The following is a 15,000-nucleotide window of genomic DNA, read 5'->3' as shown; positions in this document are numbered from 1 at the left end:
AGCTCTTGCGTCTCAGGAAGGGTGCACCATGTAAATAAAAGACAAACTGAACACAGCTGATTAAGCCTGAAAGAGTGGCTGATAAGGGACAAACCGCAAGCACATTTCCTACGTGAAGAATTCAGAGCACATCCAAACAGAGATGAATAAAAGAGATGAGTGTTCGGTTAGCAGCTCAAAGGAGCCTAATTAACGGAGTGCTCAGCCGGAGAGAGCTGCCCCTGGAACCCGGCATCAGAAACCCTGTTCCTGAACACAGTGCTTCACCTCAGTTTCCCTTCAGCTGGAGAGATGGAGGGAGGGAGTGCATGGAAAGCACAGGAGCTCTGCATCAGCCAGCACAGCTGAGGGATCTGATGCTAACAGCTAACAAGAGCTACGTTTGGCTGGGGGATCTGATGCTAAGGGCTAACAAGCACTGTGTTTTGGCTGGGGGGATCTGATGCTAACAGCTAACAAGCGCTGCGTTTGGCTGAGGGATCTGATGCTAACAGCTAACGAGCACTGTGTTTGGCTGAGGGATCTGATGCTAACAGTTAACGAGCGCTGTGTTTGGTTGGGGGATCTGATGCTAACAGCTAACGAGCACTGTGTTTGGCTGGGGGATCAGATGCTAATAGCTAACGAGCGCTGTGTTTGGCTGGGGGATCAGATGCTAACAGCTAACGAGCACTGTGTTTGGCTGGGGGATCAGATGCTAATAGCTAATGAGCGTGGAGTCTGTCTGAGGGATCAGATGCTAACGAGCTTTGATCTCGATCTCCGTCCTTCAACAGATGTAGGGCGTTTTGAGAGGAGCCCCAGTCCCTAAATATGAGGCAATATGAAACCCCCCTGGGACCTCCTGGGGGCTGAGGGACAGGCTAAACACACGGCTCTATTCGACGAGTCGCGGAGTGCTGAGGAGTTCATTAACCCCCCCCGAACGGCACCTGTGCCCCCCCGCCCCCCCCCGCCCCGCCCTGCGTGCACCTTCCAGTCAGACGCAGAGCTCGGTCACGACTCCGGCGATGTTCTGAGTTCCTTCCCCTACGTTCCCGCGGGGCGCGCTGCAGCTGTAAATAGCCGAAAACAAGGCGCGTCAGCTCCGCTCTGAGCCGAAAAACAAAACGTTTCCACCGCGCAAATAACCCTCACTGGCACCGATGCGGTTACTGGGGTTACGCAACTGACTCACGGGCGGATCGTTGTTACAGCGGACACACAGCGGTTTGGTGATTTTAATGACATAACGTGGTAACGACTGGGCGTAACAGGGAGCAGGCTGCTGTGGTACAGAAGGCAGAACAGCCGTTGGGAGGTCAGGTTAGGAACGGGGACATGGATGAGAGAATGCCTCTGCACTCTGCATCCTGTGTACGGTGCACTGTGTCTCTAGTGCTGCTGATCACTGCACATCACCGAGTGTGTGAGTGTGTGTGTGGTTGTGTGTGTGTGTGCAAGTGAGTGTGTGAGTGTATGTGAGTGTGTGTGTGAGTGTGTGTTTGTGTGTGTATTAATGTGTGAGTGTATGTGAGTGTGTGTGAGCGTGTGTGTGTGTGTGTATTAATGTGTGCATGTGAGTGTGTGCGCGAGTGTGTGTGTGCGTGTGTGTGTGTGCGTGTGTGTGTGTGTGTGTATTAATGTGTGAGTGTATGTGAGTGTGTGCGAGTGTGTAAGTGTGTGTGTGTGTGTGTGCGTGTGTGTGTATTAATGTGTGAGTGTGTGTGAGTGTGTACGTGTCTGAGTGTGTGTGTATTAATGTGTGTGTGTATGTGAGTGTGTGTGTGAGTGTGTGTGTGTGTGCAAGTGAGTGTGTGAGTGTATGTGAATGTGTGTATTAATGTGTGAGTGTATGTGAGTGTGTGTGTGAGTGTGTGCGTGTGTGTGTGTGTGTGTGAGTGTATGTGAGTGTGTGTGTGCGTGTGTGTGTGTGTGTGAGTGTATGTGAGTGTGTGTCTGAGTGTGTGTGTGTGTGTGTGTGTGTGTGTGTGTGTGAGTGTATGTGAGTGTGTGTGTGAGTGTGTGCGTGTGTGTGTGTGTGTGAGTGTATGTGAGTGTGTGTGTATGTGTGTGTGTGTGTGTGTGTGCAAGTGAGTGTGTGAGTGTATGTGAATGTGTGTATCAATGTGTGAGTGTATGTGAGTGTGTGTGTGTGAGTGTGTGCGTGTGTGTGTGAGTGTATGTGAGTGTGTGTGTGTGAGTGTGTGCATGCAAGTGAGTGTGTGAGTGTGTGTGTGTGTGTGCGTGTCTGAGTGTGTGTGTGTTTGTGTGTGTGTATTAATGTGTGAGTGTGTGTGAGTGTGTCTGAGTGTGTGTGTGCAAGTGAGTGTGTGAGTGTGTGTGTGTGTGTGTGTGTGTGTGTGAGTGTGTGTGTGAGTGTGTGTGTGTGTGTGTGCGTGTGAGTGAGTATGAGTGTGTGAGCGAGTGTTTGTGTGTGTGTGTGAGTGTGTACGTGTCTGAGTGTGTGTGTATTAATGTGTGTGTGTATGTGTGTATGTGTGTGCGCGAGTGTTTGTGTGTGTGTATGTGCGTCTGTGTGAGTGTGCATGTGAGTGAGAGTGTGCATGTGCGTATGTGTGCGCATGTCCACGTGCACGCGTTTGTGTGTGGATCTGTTTGTACACACACAATGGCTGATATTTAATCCCAGGCTGACCTGATAAAACAGCCAGTGATGCATGAACGGCAGAACTGCTGGTGCTTTTAAACGTGCGCTGTAAACGCAGCGCAGTGACTACGGAGCCAGTGTTATACAGGTCAACATGCGCACGGTGCAGACTTCCCAAACTTGTGGAAAAACCTGCCAACTAAAAGACTGGGAAAGAGACTGTGCTGCTTCTGTATCTGTGTAGGAAATAGGCCATCTGTTAATCCTCTTACAGAGTCATCATAACATACCGCTTTGAGGACAGTTTTCACTCAGATACAACAATATGCACAGAAACAAGACCCAAAGTAAAATTTCTATTGAATTCAATTTCTCTACAACATGCTAAAATAAGCACACATCACAATAACGGCACACAAAGACACTCATTACACACTCACACACTCATGCACATCACAACAACAGCACACACAGCACACCTGTAGAACACACGCACACACACATGAAGAGCGGAATGTGGAAATAGAGAGTTACAATATCCTTTGTTGCTAAGAGACCTAAGACTTGATCGCTCAATTCCAAGTTCACTGACTAATGAAGCCCTTCCCACAATTTCCACAAAACCTACCACATTGACAGATAGACCAGAGTATGCTCCTGGGGTGTGAGCCAACCAGCTCCATCACCTGTCCACCTAATCAGAACCACCCTCGTTCTGGAGGTCGAGGGAACCCAGTGTGTGCGTCATCTGGACCCGGCACCTAAGAGCCCCTAAGGTACCACATTAACCCCTTCAGTGCTGGCAGCACTCTCCTCCCAGGGGAATTCAGACATCTGCCAGGCTTGTGACATGTACACCCACCCACCCCCTTCCCAATGCACAAAATGGCTGTGACAGGAAAGGCACTACATTACATTACATTAATGGCATTTTGGCAGACGTTCTTATCCAGAGCGACGTACAGTTAAGCAGGAGACAGTCCTCCCCTGGAGCAATGCAGGGTTAAGGGCCTTGCTCAAGGGTCCAACGGTTGTGCGGATCTTATTGTGGCTACACCGGGGATCGACCTTGCGGGTCCCAGTCATGCTCATTACAGGCCGCCCCTAAACCTGCAGCGGATACTCTGTACGCAGGGGCGGGGCTCGGGGGGGATGCTGAATGGAGCTGGGCTTTAGGACCCCCCCCCCCCCCCGGTGGAACAGTAGCTAGGAGACGATGCGCTCTCTGTAGGGAGAGCCCTGAGAAACCACACACACACACACACACACACACACATACACATACATACAGTGGGGTCCAGAATTCTGACACCACATTGAAAAAAAGTGGATTTTTCTGGTAATCCTGAAAATAAACAGTTTTAGGTTATTTTTTTTTTTGGGGGGGGGGGGGGGGGGTTAGTAAATAAAAAACTTCTTTCAAAGCCTTTACAAGAACCGCGTGAAGACCACAGATGAGCAAGGAGTGCTGCACAATCCACAGTCACCTGACTTCAAGCCCATTGAACATTTATGGGGCACTTGAAGACTGGCAAAAGCCAAGCATTCAGTAACATTACAAGATGCTCTTTGGAACAAATTTGTGGAGTCCATGCCAGCTCGAATGCACGTTGCCATTAAAGCAAAAGGTGGACATACCAAATACTAAGAAATTCTGAAATTCACGTACATCTTTCAAAGATTCAACGTTTCACTCAAACTGTTATGCAGATGATATAATTTGTATTGAAAAAGGTTGTATTGAATTAGAAAAGAATGTAAAATAGAGGCATTTTCACTCGTGGTCTCAGACCTTTGGACCCCACTGTATGTATGTGCACACACAGAAACACACATGTTAGACACACAGACACACACACACACAGACATACACATACACACACACTCGTGCACACAGCCTCACACACAAGCATGCACAAACATAGACACGCACACACAGACACACATCACGCATGCACACACACCTGCATCCAGTCTCGGAGGCCCCATTGGGTTCCAGGCTCCCACAGACCATACAGACGCCACAGTGGGGGCGGGGGGGCGGGGGGGGGGGGGTCCGTCTCCAGGGAGGAAGCTCACTTTCCCCTTTGTCTTGTATTTCGGTGAGAAAGGGGGAACCTTTCACAGTGGCCAGTGTTACACTCCTGGAAGGTTCTATCCCCATGTTCTGTGCCAAAGTGGCACTGAATATAAACACCACACTGCACACGCCCCAATCTAGTTCTGCCCCAGTCTGACTGGTCTGAGACCAGAAGCCTTTGCAGCCAGAGGCTTGTCGAATGACAAACTCCGATCACATCTCGCATTAACGCCTGTCCCATCGCGTCAGTGATCTCGGTCACATTCCTGCTCATCGTTTTGTGTACTTTTGATATGACCCAATAGTTTGTTTATGATCTTTCCTGAGCTTTTTTGTCCTTACAAAAGGTTCAGTTGAGCAAGCTGCTGAAGGACCAGAGCAAACAGCTTGAACAAGAGCAACATAGGGCAGTGCTGAAGATGGACAATTCGGCCCTGATCATTGTGCTTCTAATATGGAGAAGAAAAAAAAAAGTGTCTATTAGCTGTACAAAAAAATGAGGTTCTGTTCATTTGCACAGCTGTCCATCAGTCCATGATGACATTTACACACGAGCTACTGAAAATTCCTTGAAGGTGCGATACAGTTGTTTTGGTTGTCTGACTCATCCACAGTCTAAAGCGTGTTACAGCCATAATGCTGAACCAAGCACAGGCTCTCTGCTGCCTCTGCCACAAAGCAGTTTGGCTTTTTCTTTCTGCCTCGTCCCTGTTGTCATTCAAACTGTTCATCGCAGTGACCAAACAACTGGAGCTTCTATATTTGACTTAGTTCTCATACTCTCTTATTCTTACAACCGCCCGCCCCCCTTGCCCGCAAAAGTGACCCTATGACCATTACCTTCATCTCAAAGTGACCCTATGACCATTACATCATCTCAAAGTGACCCTATGACCATTACATCATCTCAAAGTGACCCTATGACCATTACCGCCATCTTAAAGTGACCCTATGACCATTACCACCATCTTAAAGTGACCCTATGACCATTACATCATCTCAAAGTGACCCTATGACCATTACCGCCATCTTAAACTGACCCTATGACCATTACATCATCTCAAAGTGACTCTATGACCATTACATCATCTCAAAGTGACCCTATGACCATTACCGCCATCTTAAAGTGACCCTATGACCATTACATCATCTCAAAGTGACCCTATGACCATTACATCATCTCAAAGTGACCCTATGACCATTACCACCATCTTAAAGTGACCCTATGACCATTACATCATCTCAAAGTGACCCTATGACCATTACCACCATCTTAAAGTGACCCTATGACCATTACATCATCTCAAAGCGACCCTATGACCATTACATCATCTCAAAGTGACCCTATGACCATTACCGCCATCTTAAAGTGACCCTATGACCATTACATCATCTCAAAGTGACCCTATGACCATTACATCATCTCAAAGTGACCCTATGACCATTACCGCCATCTTAAAGTGACCCTATGACCATTACCACCATCTTAAAGTGACCCTATGACCATTACCTTCATTTAGCAGGACAGACTGCACTGATTGAGAGTCTCTGGGCCATATTAGCCAATCCATATGTTAACATTGAAAAACCAAAGCGCATGTAAATGTTTACATTGTGCTGCACAAACACACCACTCCTTTGCAATGCTGTACGTACACTTTGCATCATTGCAAGTATTGTCTAGTATTGATTGCTTTGTCATACTTTTATTGCATTTCTTGTTCGCCATTGTTCAGTCATTGTGCTCTCAGACATTCAGGTGATAAACCTGCATATATCTGACAATATTATCTGCTTAGGATTTTTGTATGTTCAGGTGCAGACCTGGATAAAATTTGAATATGATTTGAATATGATTATTTTACTCTGAACTAAAACTCTAAAGCACAGTTCAGTTTTCTATGAAATATGCTGACCAAAATATAGTTATTTGAAAGACAAATTGGGCAGTGAATATTGGTGAAAACAGGTTTTTTAATATTTTAAATGGTGAGTTATCAGCAACCATTACACAGGCGTCGACAGGGTTAAAGTACTCCAGGTGATTATATGTCCCAGGAATGGTTTAATCTGTTTGCCGGAGTTCCGGGCTGAATAAGCTGTGCACAGTTCTCAGGAGCTGGGTTCCCACAATGCAACATTATCTCCTGCACTAAGGGCTCAAACTCGAGCCCATCCCCCACTGCTCCCGCCTCCATTGTCTTCCAGATCACCTCAGTGACGCTCCTTCGCGACTCGAACAAAGTGCACTTTCAGGAGCAGGGCCTCTGCCTTGCCTCGCACAGCGTGGGAACAGATAAACAACGCTTTGTGTTCAAAGCCCTGAATCACGTTTTTCTCAGATGAAATAAATGTCGGAATAATTTGGGGACCTTCGGTCCTTCCAAGTTTCCGTTAAACTCTCTTGCCCTTCTCATTTAATGATGCTAACACCGTGAAGCCCTGCGCTCAAACGGGCTCTGAAAAGCAAGCCACAGGACAGAGATAGAGACTCAAGCTGACAGCAGGCAAGCACGCAAGGAAACTATTCCACATTAAGGCCCTAGCCTCAACACAAGAGAAGATATCGTCTGTAAAAAAATGAACACACTCTTGTTCCGTTTATCCATTCCTACCCTTACCACAGCTTTCCCCTTCCTCATTTTTGGATTTCTCTGCTCAGGGTGGCATTTAGCAGCGTTCAACCTTACTGAAAAATTTTGGAAAATTAAACTTTGTCTTCTAGAATATGGCAGCTCCTTCTCCAAAGAGAAGAAATCCTCACAACTGAACAAATTCGATTTTGTGAAAAGAAAAGGTTACGTCACACCGAAATGCCTGCCTGGGTTAGAACGAGAGACTAGGATGGTGTGGGACTTGTGCCAGCTCTATATGGCTTCTTTGAATGGGAGATGAGTGACATATTCCAGCATCTGATGGTTGAAGGTTGCTCCTGTGATGCTGTGTGGCTGTGTGGTTGCTGGAAGCCCCTAATCATTAATTGTGCCGTTTTGGAGCCCCCCTCCTCCTCCACTCTGAGACAGAGACAGGGCTGCTTGATTATTAACAGTGTCTAACTGTAACCCGGCTACTTGACCCCAGCAACAGAGTTGGGACCCTCTTCTGCCGTCTCCCTGGTAGTGACCTTTGGAAGGCCATTATCTTGAGCGGAGCCTGACTATCCCCCATCACCCCGTAGGAATGAAAAACACCATGCCAGCGGGTACGCTCTGACTCATTAACCCCAACCCACCCACCACACAAACACGCAAACTCACACACAGACCGCTTCCCACCCACCACACAAACACGCAAACTCACACACAGAGCACCTCCCACCCACCACACATGCACGCAAACTCACACACAGACCGCTTCCCACCCACCACACAAACACACAAACTCACACACAGAGCACCTCCCACCCACCACACAAACACGCAAACTCACACACAGAGCACTTCCCACACACCACACAAACACACAAACTCACACACAGAGCACCTCCCACCCACCACACAAACACACACACAGACCACTTCCCACCCACCACACAAACACGCAAACTCACACACAGACCACTTCCCACCCACCACACAAACACACAAACTCACACACAGAGCACCTCCCACCCACCACACATGCACGCAAACTCACACACAGAGCACTTCCCACACACCACACAAACACACAAACTCACACACAGAGCACCTCCCACCCACCACACATGCACGCAAACTCACACACAGAGCACTTCCCACACACACACAAACTCACACACAGAGCACTTCCCACACACACACACACAAACTCACACACAGAGCACCTCCCACACACACACAAACTCACACACAGAGCACTTCCCACACACACACAAACTCACACACAGAGCACTTCCCACACAAACACACAAACACGTAAACTCACACACAGAGCACTTCCCACACATACACAAACTCACACACAGAGCACTTCCCACACACACACAAACTCACACACAGAGCACTTCCCACACATACACAAACTCACACACAGAGCACTTCCCACACATACACAAACTCACACACAGAGCACTTCCCACACACACACAAACTCACACACAGAGCACTTCCCACACAAACACACAAACACGTAAACTCACACACAGAGCACTTCCCACACATACACAAACTCACACACAGAGCACTTCCCACACACACACAAACTCACACACAGAGCACTTCCCACATATACACAAACTCACACACAGAGCACTTCCCACCCACGCACACACGCAGAACACTTCTCTATCCACATCATGCTGTTGACCTCTGGGTCCTGTCCCACCTGATAAAGATGAAGAAAGGTGGACTCGCTGACTGGTGAGAAAGTCCTAAAACTTTCTGTTTATTTCCAGGATTACACCCCCCCCCCCCCCCCCCAAGATTTTCAATGTGACTTTTGGACCCAACTGTACATAAAAGGATACCATGAGAGCAAGCCATTTTCTATTTTGATGCAGGATGCTGCCACCACAAGCAAGCCTACCTGAAAATAAAGGCTCTGATTGGGAGGTATTCTCGCCTTAGCTTGAACAAAGCAGGCTTGTACACACACACACACACACACACACACACACACTTCTGCAAGTAGAGTCCTATCTGCTCCAGTTTTTCCTCAAAGAAAGGCCCATTTTTCCCCAATCTGTCCGTTGCTCCTCTGACTCTCCTCCTATTTTTAGTTCTGATGTCTCCCCGTCTCCTCCATTTTAGGCTCTTTCTCCCACCTGGCGGTCCCCCTCCTGTCCCCACCATGCGCAACACCAGACGGGCCTACATGTGAATTAGGCCGAATAATATTACAATCATTTGTTACTTAGCTGACACTTTTATCCAAAACGACTTCGAGTTGATTTGACTAAGCAGGGGACAATCCTCCCTCGAGCAATGCAGGGTTAAGGGCCTTGCCCCTGGCCTAATGTCCACTAATCTGCTCACAGTTACACTCATATCCTGTCTGACATGGAGCACTGGAGTCCTGCCACAATCCCGCTGTCACCACAGCAACGGGGGTGAGGGGGCAGTATCCCTGTCAGACTTCAACAGCCAATATAAGTCCTCCTTCATAGCTACCTGCCTGTGACCTAACCAAGGCAATGGTATTCCCCTGCTCCAGATCTATTCCACCACCAGAACTGTGACACTGACCCGGCGTTCCCGCAATCTCATATGGCCAGGCACATGAAGGCAAGAATCAGGCCTTATAGTGTTTCAGCCCTGCAATGTGTGGGCCCCATAGTGTTTCAGCCCTGCAATGTGTGGGCCCCATAGTGTTTCAGCCCTGCAATGTGTGGGCCCCATAGTGTTTCAGCCCTATAATGTGTGGGCCCCATAGTGTTTCAGCTCTATAATGTGTGGGCTCCATAGTGTTTCAGCCCTGCAATGTGTGGGCCCCATAGTGTTTCAGCCCTATAATGTGTGGGCCCCATGGTGTTTCAGCTCTATAATGTGAGGGCCCCATGGTGTTTCAGCCCTATAATGTGAGGGCCCCATGGTGTTTCAGCCCTATAATGTGTGGGCCCCATAGTGTTTCAGCCCTGCAATGTGAGGGCCCCATAGTGTTTCAGCCCTATAATGTGTGGGCCCCATAGTGTTTCAGCTCTATAATGTGTGGGCTCCATAGTGTTTCAGCCCTATAATGTGTGGGCCCCATAGTGTTTCAGCCCTACAATGTGTGGGCCCCATGGTGTTTCAGCCCTATAATGTGAGGGCCCCATGGTGTTTCAGCCCTATAATGTGTGGGCCCCATAGTGTTTCAGCCCTATAATGTGAGGGCCCCATGGTGTTTCAGCCCTATAATGTGAGGGCCCCATGGTGTTTCAGCCCTACAATGTGAGGGCCCCATAGTGTTTCAGCCCTATAATGTGTGGGCCCCATGGTGTTTCAGCCCTATAATGTGAGGGCCCCATGGTGTTTCAGCTCTATAATGTGTGGGCCCCATAGTGTTTCAGCCCTACAATGTGTGGGCCCCATAGTGTTTCAGCTCTATAATGTGTGGGCCCCATAGTGTTTCAGCCCTGCAATGTGTGGGCCCCATAGTGTTTCAGCCCTGCAATGTGAGGGCCCCATGGTGTTTCAGCCCTGCAATGTGAGGGCCCCATAGTGTTTCAGCCCTGCAATGTGTGGGCTCCATAGTGTTTCAGCCCTACAATGTGAGGGCCCCATAGTGTTTCAGCCCTATAATGTGAGGGCCCCATGGTGTTTCAGCCCTATAATGTGTGGGCCCCATAGTGTTTCAGCCCTACAATGTGTGGGCCCCATAGTGTTTCAGCCCTGCAATGTGAGGGCCCCATGGTGTTTCAGCCCTATAATGTGAGGGCCCCATAGTGTTTCAGCTCTATAATGTGTGGGCCCCATAGTGTTTCAGCCCTACAATGTGTGGGCCCCATAGTGTTTCAGCCCTGCAATGTGAGGGCCCCATGGTGTTTCAGCCCTATAATGTGTGGGCCCCATAGTGTTTCAGCCCTACAATGTGTGGGCCCCATAGTGTTTCAGCTCTATAATGTGTGGGCCCCATAGTGTTTCAGCCCTGCAATGTGTGGGCCCCATAGTGTTTCAGCCCTGCAATGTGAGGGCCCCATGGTGTTTCAGCCCTGCAATGTGAGGGCCCCATAGTGTTTCAGCCCTGCAATGTGTGGGCTCCATAGTGTTTCAGCCCTACAATGTGAGGGCCCCATAGTGTTTCAGCCCTATAATGTGAGGGCCCCATGGTGTTTCAGCCCTATAATGTGTGGGCCCCATAGTGTTTCAGCCCTACAATGTGTGGGCCCCATAGTGTTTCAGCCCTGCAATGTGAGGGCCCCATGGTGTTTCAGCCCTATAATGTGAGGGCCCCATAGTGTTTCAGCCCTACAATGTGTGGGCCCCATAGTGTTTCAGCCCTACAATGTGAGGGCCCCATAGTGTTTCAGCCCTGCAATGTGAGGGCCCCATGGTGTTTCAGCCCTTCTAACACAGCCCACAAGACAAGTGTCCAAGAACCTTTGTTTATTTTCCTTTTTTATCATGGCCCTTTTGGTGAGGTATACAAGTTTGAATGGTTGAACAGCTTTTTGGACCAGATCAACGTGCTACCTTTCAAACTTACAAAGCATGCATTTATTAATACAGCACAAAGAAAAGTTTTTTGGTTTATTTTATTTATCTAGGTCTATGCAATCTTGTGGCCAGACGACGGCTCTGCATCTTACATAATATGTAGGCCTCTCACACTCCCAGTAGATCTCTGTCCGACAGCCTGTTTTGCATTTAACGGCATTGCCCCTAATATCCGGCAATGCAAATCTGTCACAGATCACCAATAATCCGCACATTCTCCACTGGCAATAAAGTCAACAGCGACAGCTGGACAGTGTCCAATACCAAGGGCGAGTGAGTCCTTTCGCTCAACAGCGATTAGAAGACCCCCAACATCCCCTGTAAGATATTATAGATTTTAATGGATTTCTCATTCTCGTTATAGTTTTGATAGGCATATAGCTCTGTATGAAGTTTCATATTTCCATGCGTATTGGACAAAAACATGGCCTGTAGCTACAGCCGTAGTTTCTATAGACTGGGAATACTGATCTGTCAGTTTGCGAACTTGAGGTTTTTATGTGGGATTTATTTTCTGAGTACGATATCCAAATGAAATGCGCGCTGGGAGATTAAGGCCGATTATAAATTGACTTAATCCACTCCCGCAGGAATTTGGATATTTTTATCCACGGAAATGTTTTCTAATAACGCAAGTACTGTACTAAGAAATCGTATAAGGTATTGTCAAAACAGGGAATGCGTTCATTTGTAAAATGACACCCGTTATGCTTCAGAAATTGGTTTTACACGAATGTTTTGTTAATTAGTTATAACACTTTTATAGATAGCCTTTACGACGTTCGTGCGTTTACATTAAAGACTGCTTAATCCCGTTTTTTAGTTTGTCGTTTCCACAGTAGGACAGAGCCTCCGAGTTCAATGTCTAGACTTCTCACCTTGAAAGTGGCCCATGTTTGGATACTCCTTGCTAGTTCGGTATATTCCTAAACCATATATTATGACACATTTTACGTAAAATGGTCGATCGGGATGCTCCCAAAAATCCATAATACGCGGACCGCAATTCGCTTTAAAGGCCACAATTAAAACATGCACATTACACGAATTTAAGTGAGATTAAATACTTTTGTAAACACCCTGTCGAGTGATCGCGGGAAGCAGAACTTGTCTTTGCAAGTGCCTCTGAACGCGAAAACACTGAAGCAAAAACAAGACTGCTAAGACCAAGAAATACAAGGGTGCATACCTTTTCAAAGCGCTTCTGACGTTGCCTCGATGTTTCCCTGCGCTGTACACAGAAATTCCCTTCAGCGCACCGTTTGCAAGCGCTCATGAGCGAGTGCATGTGCCGCTCCAGCTGTCTTGCTCTTCGGTACAGTAGGTGCAGCGAACAGCCAATAGAAAGTGAGCAGCACCATCGTCCCTGGCAAGGTGAAGCTACCAACGGTACACCTGTAACTCATTAATCGCCGAATGTCCTGCCCACTTCGCCAACACGTACATTCTAGAGAAACGTAATAAAACAATAAGAAATCTTTCCTGAGAATTTCAAATCTGCCACGGCAGTGAGCTGGAAGATAAATCGTTAAACTTTTACTCTCTCTGCAGCGAGAACTCAGATTTACTATATCATAAGATTCGGTGACTGCGTTTCTTTCTGAATGAACACCACACTGGATTACGTGTATTAATTGAGGAAATTAACACATCTAAATCAAGTAGTCTACATATGACTTTCAAAATCACTGAGATGACGCCTGTGGTTTATTTCGCGCTGGACCGTTTCATTAATTCGAATGGAAATATACCTCTTAACGCATGAGGAATCGGCTCGACAGACAGGGACCGTCATCAAAGTGTGGTACCAGGTTTTCGGATGAAAACACGAATCATAGTCATGATGAAAAATAGCCAAAGTCAACAGTGTTATCAATTTGCATTTTGAACATGAAAGGCAGTAAAACGCTGCTCATTGTCACGTGTCTTTATGAACCTTTTCATTGGCTTTGGGCGAAACCGCATAATTAGCATACTACTCGAACTACATTTAAACAAAAATCAGCTCGAAATTTGAGTAGTACGCTCGTATGCGGTTTCAAACACAGCTTTTTGTCTTTTCTGGGGTAAGAACACTTGTTTCAGAATCAGAACCATATGAATTAATTTGTCCACAAGGCCTGAGTTTCTTCAGGGAAATAAATAATTTTTAAGAGGATCCAAGCAACCTTCCAATTTCAAAGCCACGTTACAGCCACAGCTACGGAGAGGCAACACAGGATTTCTCATTGTTAGAATGTGTTTCTGAAGGGTGTCCGAGATGAAGGCACACAAGCACCGAGACCAGTAAGGTAAGTATTGTGTTGCTATATGTACTTAAAATGTACCAATTATGAGCCAATCAGTATCTCTTCTTTAAAACATAGTTTTTGGGTCTTTTTTTACCGTAAAGTAATCTAATCATATCTAATGAAACAGTGACAGATGTTTTCAGAACTATTTCAAATCTCTGTTTAACAATATTCCACTTGCGTCCTGAATAAAATCTGCTAATTTTGCCCTAAGTGTCCTTTGTTTAGTGTTTGTTTTTGTTCAGTTTAAAACTAAGAGAGAGAGAGAATTTGTTTTAAAAAAACTAGTTGGCGAGGTTAATTACTTTCTTTCGTGTAAGTAATACAACATTTGTGTTGCTGATAGCTAATGTTAACATTACATTTGCCAGCTCGACCACATCGTATAAATCTTCAAAACATTTTCAGGACTAATTTGAATAGCGTGTTTGCCCAGCCAAAATATTTTTCAGGTATATTGCTGCCAGAACAGCGAAACTACGAGACTGGTTTTGGATGCAAATGTGGTTCAGACATTATCATCTAACAAGGCACAATGGCAACATAGGCCAAAAGGTAGAACTGCAAAGGTAACATCAGAATAAAACACAGGAGGCAACTGGTGTGACTGACAGATCGATTCATTTACTGTCTTCCAAAGCAGAGAACCATGTCAGAGCTATAAAACGGTAAGAATACACGTGTCCCAGGACATTGAACACACCGCAAAACACATTGAAAAAAACACTGCACAGCCTTCAGTCAGCATCTCTCCCGATACGATGTCTGTTGGTGGATGAACGGAAGGGTCTTCGGAGTGAAGTCATACTGATCCACAGTGCAGGTGCTGAAGAGCTTTAGATGTACGGGTCTCTGAACACCAAACTCCTGTTGAGGAACAAACACACGGCAAGAAAATTACCCCCCTACTCCAACTGCCATCCA

The 15,000-nt window shown here is 46.9% G+C and overlaps 2 protein-coding genes across 2 annotated transcripts in view; both read right to left on the bottom strand.

Annotated features, from left to right (window-relative positions):
- Nucleotides 1-13,272, bottom strand: part of cracdla (cracd like a) — a 30,969-nt gene extending 17,697 nt beyond the window's left edge. The window contains exon 1 of the mRNA XM_061226852.1: nucleotides 12,975-13,272. The gene's annotated coding sequence lies outside the window, so the exon portion shown is untranslated. The remainder of the gene's footprint in view (nucleotides 1-12,974) is intronic.
- Nucleotides 13,273-14,678: 1,406 nt separating this feature from the next.
- tsga10 (testis specific, 10) overlaps nucleotides 14,679-15,000 on the bottom strand; it is a 21,676-nt gene continuing 21,354 nt past the window's right edge. Inside the window, exon 21 of the mRNA XM_061226851.1 lies at nucleotides 14,679-14,943. Within this exon, the coding sequence (XP_061082835.1) occupies nucleotides 14,913-14,943 (31 nt within the window). The 3' untranslated portion in view covers nucleotides 14,679-14,912. The remainder of the gene's footprint in view (nucleotides 14,944-15,000) is intronic.

This window comes from Conger conger, chromosome 17 (genome assembly GCF_963514075.1).
Source record: "Conger conger chromosome 17, fConCon1.1, whole genome shotgun sequence".
NCBI lineage: Eukaryota > Metazoa > Chordata > Actinopteri > Anguilliformes > Congridae > Conger > Conger conger.
Note: the sequence above shows the minus strand (reverse complement) of the source record. Positions and strands in the feature narration are given on the sequence as shown.